Source organism: Echeneis naucrates, chromosome 14 (assembly GCF_900963305.1).
Source record: "Echeneis naucrates chromosome 14, fEcheNa1.1, whole genome shotgun sequence".
Classification (NCBI taxonomy): Eukaryota; Metazoa; Chordata; class Actinopteri; order Carangiformes; family Echeneidae; genus Echeneis; species Echeneis naucrates.
Genome location: NC_042524.1, coordinates 17112874 through 17127971, shown reverse-complemented (window position 1 = coordinate 17127971; position 15098 = coordinate 17112874). Strand labels below are relative to the sequence as shown.

At 37.9% G+C, this 15098-nt stretch overlaps 2 protein-coding genes across 3 annotated transcripts; one reads left to right on the top strand and one right to left on the bottom strand.

Moving 5' to 3' along the window:
• Nucleotides 1-131: 131 nt before the first annotated feature.
• On the bottom strand, nt 132-7046 carry spns3 (SPNS lysolipid transporter 3, sphingosine-1-phosphate (putative)). Of its 2 annotated transcripts, XM_029519148.1 has the most exons (13): nt 6919-7046; nt 5589-5842; nt 5377-5442; nt 4915-5051; nt 4322-4473; nt 3871-3937; nt 3658-3800; nt 3047-3199; nt 2755-2944; nt 2262-2327; nt 2061-2159; nt 1760-1943; nt 132-1263 (listed from the first exon to the last, which is right to left on the bottom strand). In XM_029519148.1, exons 2-13 carry the CDS (start codon nt 5812-5814, stop codon nt 1196-1198), a joined length of 1551 nt encoding a protein of 516 aa, XP_029375008.1. In that variant the 5' UTR covers nt 5815-5842; nt 6919-7046; the 3' UTR covers nt 132-1195. The 2 variants fall into 2 exon arrangements, with proteins under 2 accessions (XP_029375008.1, XP_029375009.1); XM_029519149.1 differs by lacking the exon at nt 132-1263 and having other exon boundaries at nt 1801-1943; nt 2061-2139.
• Nucleotides 7047-8836: 1790 nt separating this feature from the next.
• Nucleotides 8837-14308, top strand: ube2g1a (ubiquitin-conjugating enzyme E2G 1a (UBC7 homolog, yeast)). The gene is made up of 6 exons (XM_029519064.1): nt 8837-9038; nt 10628-10730; nt 10889-10986; nt 11902-12080; nt 12337-12456; nt 13047-14308. Exons 1-5 carry the CDS (start codon nt 8993-8995, stop codon nt 12421-12423), a joined length of 513 nt encoding a protein of 170 aa, XP_029374924.1. The 5' UTR covers nt 8837-8992; the 3' UTR covers nt 12424-12456; nt 13047-14308.
• Nucleotides 14309-15098: the final 790 nt, after the last annotated feature.

The following is a 15098-nucleotide window of genomic DNA, read 5'->3' as shown; positions in this document are numbered from 1 at the left end:
AACTTTGAGTCAGTGCTGTGCTCAAGTTTCAATCCCCTCAGCAAATACCAGTGATGGCATTTCTGACAGTGATGCAGCTGTGCCATCTTGTGGATACTTTGAATAAAACACACAAATAGAATCGATAGACTTGTTTTGTTTAATGACCATTTGAGGATAAAATGCAGTCAGAGCTTTGAGACACATTTTCAGTGTAGCAACACTTGAAGAGGAGGTGAGCACAGATGTATGATATATTTTCAGAAATATATGTAATAAATTAAGAGATTGAAGTCCTAGATGCTCAAATCCATACTGTGCAAATGTAGACCAGCCTGGAGCCCCTCTGGTCCTTATTATGAGGCAGCAGCTGCAAGCATGATTGCCAGGTGGGACATTCATAGATGGAGTAGCTAATCTGACAATCCAAAATGTTGATCCTTGGGCAAATTCAGCATATTCTTCCTGAGTTGACGAGCTTGACTGAACTGGAAAGAGCTGCAGCCCAAATTGGCCGCATGTGCATCTACTGACGTCAGCAAATTCAAGAGAGTCATTAAGAAAAGAAAAACAAGTTGACCACGGTCACGCCGGACTGAACTCAGCCATTTTGAAACTCTGGTGTCAGCACAGTATTTCTCTTAAGGCAAGGCTGTTAGGCTGCTTTACAGAAAGGTTTCCTAAACATGATGCTTTATGATTTTACTGAGCAAATGCACCTGTGTAGTATCATTACCTTTGGGGTAAATGGATGAGTCAGCTCATTTTCTGTTTCTTTCTAAAAATTTACTGGCAAATCAACAAAAACAACAACAACAAAGCACTACACTAAACACATTCCAAACACTGTAAGCATCAACTTTTCAAGTAAGCTGCCCGGTGCCCCCGAAGGAGAGGTAATGCTGTTATACAGTTATACTGTAATAGCTGTGTGAAGTGTGAGCTTTTTTTCCTTCTTTAAGCACTGTAAAGATATCAGAGTTTTGGCATTAACTTTTCACTTGTTTTCCCTGAGTTTTTGAAATGTGTAAAAAAAAAAAATAATTTTTTAAAAGACAGCTTTCTCTGGATCTGACTTTGTGGCTGTGAAATGATAAAAAAAGGATCCTTCTGGGTCATCTCAAACACCTTCTCTTCAAACCAGTGCTTTTTATCTGAACTTCAAACATGTACACTTACAAACATATGATAACTGCACGGTTGCTTTTGTCCAGATTTATTTATTACTCTTGTCCAGCGCCATGGGTGGTTCAGGTGCAGGAAGTTGCTGTGGCGGAGCACCATCTGACACACACACACACACATACAAACACATTAGAATGACATGTAAATTGAAAGATTTGTTACACGCACACACAGGGATGTGCAGGATCAGAGGAGTGTTGTTGGTGCAGGCCTCATATGTCATTTAGCAGTCTGACAAAATGGAGAGAAAGAGGTCAGAAAGACAATGTTGCCTTTATCATATTCCATCCATCTCCTGCACTGAGTTGCCAGAAAACTAGACAGGCAGTGTGCTGTTTGGGTATGTGGGCAGACAAGGGGAATTTGCTCCTAACTGCATTAGGAGGATAGCCATCATGTAGTAAAGTGAGATGAACAGAGAGCTGTTCTTCAGGAGCACTGTGTACCACTGAGCTTGACAAACAACCTGAACAGAGAAGACTTAATCATGCACTTGTGTGTCATTCATACAGAAATTCTCTACCGGAACAATTCGTTTTGCTGCTTTTTTTTTTTTTTTTGCTATTCATGTGAGAATAAAAGAACTGTAACTAACCATTTCCAGTTTGTTCAGTTAGTTGCTGCACTGCCTTCCTGTCTTCACTGATGTAGCGGGAACTCATTAAGAAAAACACCCCACCCAGGATTCCCACACATGGGCAGATCAGGAGGCTGTACTTCAGGCTTTGGAAGCTCCACTCGTGGGTTTCAGGTTTAGTTTTGCGTATAGCATCAGAGATCTACAGAGGAAAACAGGAGTGGTGGTCAATTATACACAGACATAGCAGCTTGCAGAAGCATTATCAATTAATCAGTACAACGGCGGATGAATGAGCTAAAGTGGGACTATTTCTTACCATTCCTATTAAGTAAGGACTGATAGCATCACCCAGGAGATGACCGAATGTAATCTGGAGGGCCTCGGCTGTGGCCCTTCTGGTAGGTATAACAACATACTGAGGTAAAATGTAATAAAATCACCTGTCAGCTTCAGTTTTCAACAGACTTACACTTTTATTTGTGAAATTGAAACTTTTCATTTAAACATTTCAACTCACCAGCAGTATGTCTGCGATGACAGCCCAGTTCAGTGACAGCAGTAATTCCCCAAAGAAAATGAAAACCTGAAATGTGACAATAAAGACCCCTGGTAAACAAATGATTCATAAATCAAATGAAATATTGATTCTACCTTTTTGACATCATGAACTGTTCTTGTTAAAACAAATTGGTGCTGAGGGACACATCCAGACCAGATGACACGGCTGTTACAGTTGAAGTGTTTTAGAGTTCTAGTGAATCATGACAGATTTTAAAATTTAATTCAGTGGGAAAATGTTTCTGGTTCAGTGTTTTGTGCTGGTGAAATTAATTACCGATGCCGCTGCTCTTCTGTAAGAAATTCAAGATGTCTACAATCGTGTGGTTTCTTCACAGTCATGATCAAAGTGCAGTCTTGGTAGGTTTAAGCAATGAACAATAGGCATGTAGATGATTGCATTACAGTGTTAAGGGATGACTCTCTAGATAAGAAGATACCAACAAACATACATAACTGGCAGCAATGCTTTCTGATGCCACAAATATGGTGATGAAGAGACATGGGACTGATCCCAGCATGCCTGTTGCACAGATGAGTGGGTCTCCATTTGGCACCTTGTTTCGTAACCACCTGGATAAACCACTGCCAAGACTTGCTCCCACAATGCCCGTCACCACAGTCACAGCACCAAAGATATAACTGTACAAGCAGCAGAGGCAAACAGCGTCGGTCAAACTCCGTTGTAAGCTTGACAGAAATCAGTTAAATATTGGTTGATTAAGGTCAAAGGTCACACTGCACCTGTCTGTTGGGTCACAGGGCGCTTTGATACAAGGCGGGCGGATTCCCTGAGTAACCTGAGCTCTGGACAGAAACGTAGGCATCCAGAAAGCCAGGGCTCCGGTCAGGAAGGCCAAAGCTGTCACTCCAAGGGAGGACCAAACATAACTTTTGCTAGGATCATAGTAACACAAGAGTATTAGTAAATATGAGGCAGAAAAAACTAATTGTAGTACATTGTAGTACATTAGTACATTTTAGAGACTAGTGCAAAGTTCTGCAGTATTCGTTCTAATTAATATTCTCTATAGAGCCTCTTTCACAGTAACTTTCCTTATAGTATATATGTAATATATTTTGGAAAGTGTCAAATCTTGACGCTATTGCATAGTTTGTCCACCAGAGAGCATCAGGAAGTTTATTTTTTACATGACCGTGTCCTCATCAATACTCATCCTGTTCATAGTCCTTCAATAACCAAATTTCAGAGCCAGAAATTTTTATTTTTGTTGTGCTCTAAAAAAAAAATTACTACAAGCTTATGAGCTGTTGAATCTGCTCATTCAAAATCTGTAGGCAGATGGTATTGGCTAGAATATAAGATAAATCCAGGATTATTTTCCATGTCTTACATTTTCAGAATGTACTTGACATCCTCCTTGTAAGAGCTCCTCCCAGTAACTCCCTCGCCATGGGTCTCTGCAGCACCTCTGGTTGGGTTAGGGCATAAGAAAGCCAACAAGAAAAGTCCAACTAGACCCAGGATGGGAGTGACCTTATAACACAGAAATACATTAACATGTGCATCATTTTAGCAGTGCTATTACAGATTGAAATATTCTTACCCTGAGAGCCCAGTGCCAGTCCCCGGTGAGTTTTGCACAACCTGCCCCCACTATGTATCCAAGACCACTGAAAAGACAATGAATTTTTAAACTGTCCTTGTAAATAGTAAACAATAAACTCTATCAGTGGCAAAGGTAAATAAAGAACCAGTTTACACATTGACTTTACTTTGTACTGTATAAATAAACATGATTTGGAGGTAAATCATCTTACACTGTCTTGACATATTTTAACTGAAATAACATCACATAAAATAAATGGTTCTTTTTGCAGCTACGTGCTGTAGCTCATGTTGTCAGGTTTAAGTGCTGTAGCTTCACACCAACCACATCCTCAAACAATCAATGTTTTCAACAGCCTTCTAAACATTAACCAACTAGAAAAACTGGTGCTTGGTATTTGGCAAGTTTTCATTAAACCTACAGACACAAACTAAAGTTTGTTGCTAACCTTCCAACCGGAATAAAGATATAGAAGACACAGATCATGATGCTGCGTTGGCCACCAGTAAAGAGGTCACCGATAATGGTGGGGGCAATAGTGGAATAAGCAGCCTCTCCAACCCCGACCAGCGCTCGCAACAGCACCAGAAGCCAGAAACTCTGAAGACAGAAAGAAAGATTTCCCTCTGGCTCAGTTACAAATAAGGAACCACAGGTTTTTCACTTCATTCACTTCACTTCAAGAGAAACTGTTTAAAGTAAAAGAATTTCTCTTCTGACTTTATGTTGTGGTGCGTGCTGCTAGACACTAAACAAATTAACAGCATTATTTGACATCTCTTTGGATGACTTATATAAAACACCTATAGATATGAGCTTTGCCTGTTTGGAGCTGTGAGGTTAAGCTTCCTGACCTGCACCTCTGTAATACTCATTGCACTGAACACACGTCATTCGTTCATTGCAAGTTGAGGACTGACTGCAAGATGATATTGTAGAGTAAAAGGAAGCAGAGGTAATAGCAACAGGAAGTAACAGCATTTCTTCTTATGCATAATAGGTGTATGTGAACACATCTTCAGTTCAGTACAGCTCACTTACTGACTCAGTCACAAGAGAGCTGCCGGCTGCAGTCACTAGCCACACATTCAAACCAGCAATTATGATGTATTTCCGGTTATAGCGATCCCCAAGGTAACCAAAGAGAGGGGCCAAAAGCAGGAAACTGAAGATGAACACTGGAGATGCAAGAACAAAAATCAGTCAAATCTAATCATTTACAGTGAATGAAAAGAACTCGCTCAGAAAACTGCTACAAGAATATGTACCGTGAAGGCACCAATATTAAAGCAAATATTTTGCTCATTCAGAAAGAAAACGTGTCACACACATCTTGCAATATCTAACACTGCTCTCCTGTTCACATGCAGAATGTGTGGCATGATTTACTCTTGAGCTATGCATTTTCCAAGGAGAGAGGAACATTAACAGTATGTGAGCTTTCTGTCAAAGAGATTGGTGTGTGCGTGTGTGTGTCCCTTTTAAGGAGATGCATCATTTCACCTGTTTGTAGGAGTCCAGCTGTGCTGTCATGTATATTAAAGAATCTCTGAATGTTGGAGAGGACACCTGAATGACAATTAAAAAAAAAAAAAAAAAAAATATATATATATATATATACATATGAATATATATATGTATGTGTGTGTAAACAAGCCGCAACAAGTGCTTGTTGACAGTAAATATTGCCATGCACACACAAGAGCTCATCTAACTTGCTATTGTGTAGCGTTCCATGTAGTTGAGCAAGTTGATGTAGCAAAGGACAGCAATGGCTACGTAGGCCCGTTTCTGTGATATAGCTGGCCTCTCCACTGTCAAGGGTGCAAGTGATGCAAGGCTGTTTGCATATGAGCCGTAGTTCAGTCCAGAGCTAGAGCTCAGACTCCATCGAGGTGTTGGCCTGTCCTGAGGGGACGTCGCTGATTCCTCTGGCCTCATGGTGAACAGAACTTTCTTCCCCTGGAAACTGAGCATATGACATATTTTTAGATAAATTATTTACCCTTTGCACTCTCGCCAATATTATAATGCTGCCTTGTGAATACGGTTTTTGGAAAGAAGCATTATTAGAAAACTCAATTAAGCTGAATGAAAGAAATAAATCCTAATTTACACTGGGAGGAGGAAATGCCTTTTTTGTGGATACAAAGACCATCTCCTCTTTAAACGGAAGCTCAATCACATCACTGAACAAAAAGTGGTTGTGTCTGTCCTGCTGTGCATTTAGAAGAAGAAACATCTTTTATTGTCATAGTGCACACACAACAAAATTAAATTTAAACCCTGAGATACGTATATATATATAAGTGGGCTGGCACCTCTCCAGTCCACATTCCACATTTCATTGTCTGGGCTGGGATGTGAACCGGTTCCCAAGCCAAGTCCCAACCCACTGCTCATTCATCAGCATAATGTAATATGGTGATGCATCTCCTAAGTGTTGCTTTTGAAGTCCTTTGCTCCACAAGTAATGTATTTGGACGGAAAGTTTTGAAACATTTTGAGACACTTTAGAAATGGTCTGTATGTCAAAAAAGGTAGTTATGCAACAGTGTAATAACACATTGTTGCAACTATGTCAAAATTGACAAAAAAGAAAGAGCAGTTTCAAACTATTTTTCAGTTATTTCACAGTTCAGACAAAACTGGTTTTTAAACTAAACTTTTAATAAATTGCTTGATGATAATCAAAGGTGTTCCAAGCTCATTTGATGTTTTAGGAAATTAGTCAGGGCTCTGCACAGAAAATGTTCGCACCGATTAAACAGCAACTGAAAAAAGCATGACAAGAAATGTAAAAGGCACAAAACAGGAAACAAAGCCTTCAAGCAGATACTTTCTAAATGTTGTGTTCTGCTTTTGTGCAGCACTGACTTGATGCATATAATATCTTTTCTCAGAACATAAAATAGAACACAGTTACACAATTAAAGCTTTGGCTGAAAGATCCCAAGAACATTTTTCCCACACACTGACCATATCAAAGAGATTTAACAGCCTCCAGAAAATGAAATTTAGATGAAAAAGACTCCCTCTACATACTTGTTGATGATATATTTTTTGTGATGCCTTCTCAGTTAATTCCACATTTCCAATTTTTAGATGATGGTGTGTTGCTCAGTTGCTCTGAGGACTAATGTAGGAGCCTAAGCTCTAACATACCAAAAGACATACTAAGTTAGCAAAGGGTCCAGCCCACTCTGGGTTGGTCCTATATTAACACAGATCTCCATTGTGATGCAATGCAGCAAACAAGCCAAATGCATTTTAGACTTTCTCTTATTTTTATCTGTTTCATTCTTTATGTGAGATAACAGGTCTTCATGTATAACTTTCTATAGCTTTTAGAACATATGATATACAGTAGAAGGATAAACGTTGGTGCACCTTATGCGTAAAATAGCCTGGGGCCAATACTTTTTAAAATGTTTGTATTCGAATAAGAAGAACGCTCCCTAAAACATATCCAAATGGCCCGAGGATGGGAAGGTTTAAGGTAAGCCCTCAGATAACCAAGAAAACACTTCTGTCAGTGTCTGTCAGTGCTTTGCTGTTGGTAGTTTATCTATCTTCTGCCTCATATTGCTTAAACCAAGTGCATAAATAAGGTAAGTATCAGTCAGGAAAATATTTAGTTTTCAATTTGAACAGAACAGATGATGAAGTGATCATAACTCATTTCCTTTTATTTATTTATATTGTTTTATCCTTTACAATGTGAAATAAATGCCTCTATCTTCAGGGAAAAATTACCCTCCAAAATGGGTATGCTACCATGGGGCTCTCTTGGTGGCTTTCTGTAAGAGCAACAAGCCTATGTCAACAAAAACAACAATGTTGAGGTGGTTAACCTCTCTTGGTAACCTGTGCAGTCATACTCAATGATTTGTATCTGTGAAGTTCGCAGCCAGTTAAAAAGCTGTTTAGCCTCACAAGACCAATCAGGAAAGACTGCAATAAACTGGCTCACCAGCTACAAGTATAATCACTAGTATAATCACAAACCCAGCTCACCCTGGACAGGTCGCCAGTCCATCACAGGGCCAACACACAGAAACAGACAGAGACCAACAACCACTCACACTCAGACCTACAGACAAATTTGAGTTACCAGTTAACCCAAACATGATGTCTTTGGACGGTGGAAGGAAACCAGAGTACTCAAATATATATTATTTTTAAGTTACAGCAGGATTAATAACATGAAACTTTAAGAGAGAATACATTTTTTGTGTTTTAATTTTATAGTATTATGTTTTGTTTGTTGTATTTTTGTGTATTAGCAGTTGTAGATGCATTGCTGGTCATACTAAGTGCAAAAAATTTGTCATCACTCTTGTCAATTGCTGCCATCTGGTGTCTAGTAGACAGTTTACAGTATACAGTCAACTGTTTTGATCTGATAAACGTAATAGCCCATTGATACTGAATAGAACCAATAGTTAGCAAAGTACATATGCTAATGAAATACATATTGCATTAGCATATGTACTTTGGTATATATGCTATGTTTTGTTTTAAATACATAGTTGACCTGATAAATAGGGAGTAGGAAACTAAAACCAGGAGATAATAATGACCACTGACAATTGAAAACAGCAAATTAAAGGAAAGAAAAAGTTCTAAATGAATGTTCGCCAACACTGAAAATATATTTCACAAGTAAGAGGCTTTCTTCATTTTATTTATTTGTTTTGTAAAGGGGACATGATTATTTGCCCCTGTGATGGACTGGTGACCTGTCCAGGGTGACCCCGCCCTCTCCCGTTGTGAGCTGGGATTGGCTCCAGCATCCCCCTCGTCCCGGAAACGGATAAGCGGTTGAAGATGAATTAATAAATGAATAAATGAATTAGTTATTTCAGAGTATAATGAAAGCTGCAGTTAAAAGTATGTCCAGACGGCGGCAGCAAGTCGCCCAAAAGGAAACACGATGCTGTAGAAGCCAAAAGAAGAAGAAACAGCAGCAGTGGCAGGAGACGGCGACGGAGAAGAAGAATGAAGAGAATGCAAAACGGAAAATAGAGGGGACGGAGTTCTGTTTGGTGAACGTGAAATTAACGCTTTTACCTCGAACTATTGCCATCGAACATAGCTGCAATTGATTCGGTAAACTATGACAGAGCCCCAGTCAGCGCTGTTACTCAGGAGACAGCTAGCAGGTAAATAAACCGTGGTGTTAACTGACGCTGGCTGCCAGGCTAACGTAGAGCCCTGCCGTTAGCTGTGATTCAAATGATGGAGCTGGCGCAAACTGTTTTCTTGAATCTTCCACACTAACGTGAAGGTCCCATGAAGATTAAACTGCGTGGAGGAAATAGCAGTAGATGCCCTCCAACGCATTCCTTGATTGATAAGTGAACCCATCCAGTGCACTGTGAGATCAATTCACTTAGTCGTTTGTTTGGACTTAGGGGACTGATTTCAGTTGAAAGCCGCTGTCAGAGGTCCCACCGACTTTCCAGTGTTGGGTTAGCTAAGAGCAGTTAGCCTAACCTTAGCCCCTGGCTGTCTCGACTGACTCGATGTGTTTACATACATTTCAACCAAGGTAACAAGCGGCGCTTTGTCTTTTTTCTATGATGTGGTTATGAGTAATGCCAGTAAAACGGTGACAATCACATTTTTTTTTCAAATACTTCAAAGTGACGAATGACTAAGTGACCAATTTTCTCATGCTAACCACAGGGAATTGTTCACATATGTAGCCAACTCGCTAAACTGTATGCTAACCTTAGCTGCTGTCACTGTTAGCAATAACACACCAAGCTAACAAGCTAACGTTAATCTCGCATTACCTCTATTTGCTATTTTCGCGGAGTCAGCTGCGATTTAAATTTAGCAACGCTAATATAGCCTTCTTCCAAAATACAGCTGAGTGGAGCAGCCAGTGTGTAAGGTTTTGTGTTACATAGCAGGCTTTGGTTAAGATTGTAAAATCTATATGTAAACTGTCTGAGACATGATGCGATTTTTAGTAGTTTTGATGCCAGATATTTTTAAGTGTGTTTAATATTTCACTTTTTTCTCTTCCATGCTTGGACCTGAGGCTGCGAATTTAAATTTTAAGTGACAGATATTGCTGTCATTGTGTGTGTGTGGCTGGGTGGTGGTGGTGGGGGGGTATAACACCTAAATTTCCTGGCATTGCCTATAGCATTTGTGTTGACAAAGCTACACATAATTACCTCAAATTGGACCTCCAGCTGTGTAACAGAAGCAACTTAGTGGCTCTTCGTAAACATGCAGAAAGACAAAAGTTACTTTCCCAACAAAGGATAGTAAACATCTTGAGAGCAGCCAGTGTACCTTTGCCAAGGCTGATCAATAAACTATTGTTTCCGTGTTTATAATCTTTTTGAATCAGACCTGTGTCAAGGTACACAGTGATAACAATGCAGTATATGGAGTGGTGTGTTTTTTATTTTGCAAGAATTTTGCACTTGATATGTGCATGGAATTTTAAGCATAACTTACATTCACTGATATGGTACATATCAAACGAGACTGTTCAGAGTTGCAAAGCACAATATCTCAAGTGTGATGTGGGGAATGTTAGTTTAGACTATTTTATAGGGTTTGATTTCAGCAACATGCTTATTCTAAGTCAAACTCCAAGCAAGCCCTCTTAAGATGAGGGTAATGTTGTCAACTCGGCTGTCTTGAATAAATCAACCTGTTTAATGCTGTGGCAACAGTAATATAAGCTTATGGCAATTTAACTTTCCTTGACATTTGCTTTCGTTCCTAGAGCTGAACAAGAACCCAGTGGAGGGATTCTCAGCAGGCCTGATTGAGGATAATGATCTCTACAGATGGGAAGTCCTAATCATTGGTCCTCCAGACACACTGTAGTAAGTCGTTCACTTTATGTCTGTAAGGAATATAGTAGGAGATATGTTACTATTTTTTTTTAACTATCTCATTAACACATGCTTTAGATGTTTTGAAGCGTGAACATACTTGCCTATTATATATTCATTTTTCTCTTTTGATCTTTTTTTATTCACAGTGAAGGTGGTGTGTTTAAAGCTCATCTGACATTTCCCAAAGATTACCCTCTCAGGCCACCTAAAATGAAATTTATCACAGATATTTGGCACCCTAATGGTAGGTTCATGTGTACCACACTGTTGGTGATATTTACTTTGGTCTGTAGTGAGCCCAGTTATAGGAAGTGAAAGTTCCATCTAGGCATGGACAGTGCAGATATTTTAACAGTGCTACCAGTGCATTTACTGTAAACCTTATCTATATGTTTGTGATGGGTTTTTGTAACCATCCCCAGTTACACCTTTCAAATATCCCCAAAGAAATGTTGTTGATTGTAAGATGTAGCAATATTTACGTTGTAAGAAAAAGCAATAATTAATTGTAATTCGTTCAGTACGTTAATTCCATAGTCTTTATGAAAAACAGCAAACTCAGCAGTGCCTGGCTCAGACAATAATGAAATATGGTCTAGAAAGGACCGAAATTTTTTAACTTCTAAAAAATTCAGTTGATGCAGCAAAAATTAACAGAAAAATACACCACTGTCACTTTGGAAAAAACTGAGTAGCTCTAGCCTAGATATAGATTATATTTTTGGTACTGTTCCCCTGTTCATGTATTACAAGTCATGTTTTATAATAAGTTAACCTTCGTATCCATTCAATTTTGTATATGTTGGTCGTTAATTATTATTTAAGCAAGTGTGATTACTTTGCAAGGAAGAATGAAGAGGAATAAGAAAATCAGGCACAAACCAGGCACAAAACTATCCAAAATAGGCACAGGCGTGTAACTGCTAAAGGTGCATCAGCTAAATGTAGGCTCAGAGTGAAGATAGGCTCTGTTTATAATCAATATCATGAAGCAGTTTGATAATAAACTGACTACATGACATAACTGAGCATGAGAAGCAAACATTAACATACATCAGTAGCATTTTCTGAGTTATTGAATTCCTTATGTTGTAGTTTTTTTTTATTATTATAATTTATTTATTATTATTATTATTTTATTTATTTTTTTTTTTTTCAGTTGACAAGAATGGCGATGTATGTATTTCTATTTTGCACGAGCCTGGAGAGGACAAGTATGGCTATGAGAAACCAGAAGAACGCTGGCTGCCTATCCATACAGTGGAAACGATTATGATTAGTGTTATCTCTATGCTGGCAGACCCAAATGGTGACTCCCCAGCCAATGTGGATGCTGCAGTAAGTTTTCTTTTTTTTTTTTTTTTTTTTTAAGTAATTAGAAATGGCATTTGCGCAAACTTATGCACACATTTTGGCTATAAAATTCAGGAATCTGCTGGTTTATGTTTTTTGATGCCATCAAATTATAAATGTCATTCAATTAAGGTTGTAATGCTTGTCAATGTAATGTAATGTAAATATGTATTTATTGGTGAAATACAATACATTAGGAAGATGTAGAACCTAAATTGACCTTACCTGTTTTTCTCTGCAGAAAGAATGGCGAGAGGACAGACATGGAGCTTTTAAAAGGAAAGTTGCCCGGTGTGTACGAAAAAGCCAAGAGACTGCATTTGAGTGATATTTAGCAAGGGTCTAGCTTCATGTTTTCAGGGTAAGTATTCTTTCACCCTTTAAAAAGCCATACATTTTTTAATCAGAGCTAACTTAAACTGTAAGAGAAATTGCATCAAGAAAGTTTAAGTAAAAATGTGTTTTAGTTTAAATGTAAACAGCACTCTACTACTTGAAGGTTCTACTCTTTGCTTTTTGTTTACTGCAATTGTTAAAAACCATGCTGAGCAGTTCAGTGGCTGCAAACTTTGTTTTTATTATATTCTATTGCACTAAATGAAATGTCTTTTGGTTAAACTATCCTCAATCATAAAAATTATGGACACAACCCAAGTTTAAAAACTTTCATGAATGTAAAATTATTGTAAATCAGTTTGACTAAACTGCATTAGGGACCCTTCAGGCAATTCCTTTCTTTATGTTTTGAGCTGTCATGGAAAATTAAGAAGCCAGAAACCACAATTATCACATAGCTTCTATTAATCAAGGTGAATGTGATTAGATCTGGCTTGGATGTTGCTCCCTAATTTTGCCTTTTTCTTTCTGACTGATCATATTACAATTACCATACAAGTTAATGTTATGAGTTAGTCTTCCTAACATTTTTGTCTATTCTGTGCTTTTCCACAGGTCTCCAATTGAAAATCAACATGGCACTGTTTTCTGCACTCTTCCACCCGCCAGGCTTGTCCTTTATTTTGGCAGGAACAGACTGGCTACAGTAGGCTGCAATAGAATATAACAGTGACTACCAAGGCTGACAGAAAACTGCCGAGCAAGTGCCAACTTAAAAAAAAACAACAACAAAAAAAACAAACAACAACTCACAAACAAACCCAGAAGATGATAAAACATTTTCAAGTCTATGAACTGCTTCAACATTCAGGAAGATATTGTAAAGACATGTACATAGCACAGACTAAACCGGATAATATATAAGCACTCTTTCCATCCATCAAGACATGTAGACCAAATGGATAGCGCTGGTACTGATAGATTTATTTTTGTCCACTTTCCCTCTCTCAATTCCAGCATGCATTAGTTCTCTTCAGATTGTTTTATCAGGATGTCTTAAATAGAGAATTGTGATGCTGTTGGAGGAATGCCACCTGTGAAGAGCTTGACTGATTCAAATGAGACTTGAACGATGATGGATAAAGTGTTTTCTTTATTAGAACACAAAGCTGTTGTCCCAGGTTCTTCAACACTTCCCCCCACCCAACCCCCAAACATTACCATCATTCTCAATTGACACGAGAAAGTTAACATACCCTTAATTTTGTGCATGCTAAATTTCTTTTTTCTTTCTTTCTTTTTTTTTTTTTTTTTTTTTTCAAAAGTGCCTCCTAATAAAATGCTTGGCCACTTCACCCTGCATTGAAAATGTGTTTGAAAAATTTTGAAAAAAGATTAAAAAAAAAAAAAAATGTGTATGAATTTGCTTGATTGCCAGTACAAAGGGAATCTGTATCATTACATAATTGGTAACAATTTGGTGTAGCAATAACTCAGTAAGTGTACATGTGTTAATTTTTGATATCCTGATACAATTTGAGGTCCTCCAGTATTCTGTTATTTTAGCTGCCTCTCTTTCCCTTGTCTGTTGTCCTCAGTAGAAATTGTTATGCATGCTTTATCTTAATTTTTCTTTTCTCTTGGTTTGTTTTTGCTGAATGTTTCTGGGATTATGTTTGAGTGTTTGTGTATACAGTATGTGTGCCCATTTTGTTTTGTCAAGCTCTGCCCCTATCCACCATCTCATGATTACCCTACTCACTGAACTATTGCAGTTTTGCCTAATGTACAAAGACAAAATACTGATGTATATTTTTCATGTTATGAAACCTGTTACCTGTAGTGAGTTCTTCTAAAATATTATTTTTTTTTTTCAATATTTACTTGTGTATTTAATTAAGGTGTGTTTGGGCACAACATGAATAGCATACTGCTCATGCTTACAACAACAGGAACCTTTCATTGACACAAATGTTAGAAAATTAACTTTTTACAAAATTCATGAGTTTCAATTTTAATATCTCTATCAGTCTCTTTCAGATAGGTCACATATCAAAGTATTTTTTGACATGGTGATATCTGTGTGACTTGTTGAAAATTAGGATTGTACCAAGAATATGTAACTTCCTATTTTCCCTCATCGCTATCATTTACCAAATTGTTGATTAACAGATTTTGATTTCCTTCTGGGTTGGAGCCACGAAAACAGTCTGTGATGTAAAGCAGCAAAGCCAAATTATGCTGCCCCTTCTAACCATTCTTGCGTCTCCTCAAGATGCTGTCAACAAAGGTAAAATCATTTTAGAACTTAAATGTGACACAGATGGAATCCCCTGGGTTTTTATATATATATATATTTTTTTTTTTTTTTCCGTCTCTTAAAGTGAATACTATTCAGTGCTCCAAGACAGTACAAAATAAAAAATACATTTGCAAGGTAAAACAAAATATGGCAAAAATACTTGGAGCCACAATAACAAGTAACATCTTAATAAGTGAAAACAATGCTTTGGATATATGTGCAGTCTCTTAACAACTTCAAATTGTGGTTTATCCACCTTATCCACAAAATGCACAAGAAGAATATTAACCTACTAGCTCTGCAACTGTCAAGACTTCTGTACTGTACACATACTGTGCTCCTGTATGATTTGTTTTCTTTGGACA

Coding starts and splice junctions, on each gene's coding strand:
- spns3 (XM_029519148.1), bottom strand. CDS start 5,814: ATGAGGCCAGAGGAATCAGCGACGTCCCCTCAGGACAGGCCAACACCT. Junction 5,052..5,376: donor AGCTGGACTCCTACAAACAG/GTGAAATGATGC, acceptor TTGCATCTCCAG/TGTTCATCTTCAGTTTCCTG. Junction 1,944..2,060: donor GTCCTTACTTAATAGGAATG/GTAAGAAATAGT, acceptor TTTCCTCTGTAG/ATCTCTGATGCTATACGCAA.
- ube2g1a (XM_029519064.1), top strand. CDS start 8,993: ATGACAGAGCCCCAGTCAGCGCTGTTACTCAGGAGACAGCTAGCAG. Junction 9,039..10,627: donor ACTCAGGAGACAGCTAGCAG/GTAAATAAACCG, acceptor TTTCGTTCCTAG/AGCTGAACAAGAACCCAGTG. Junction 10,731..10,888: donor GGTCCTCCAGACACACTGTA/GTAAGTCGTTCA, acceptor TTTTATTCACAG/TGAAGGTGGTGTGTTTAAAG.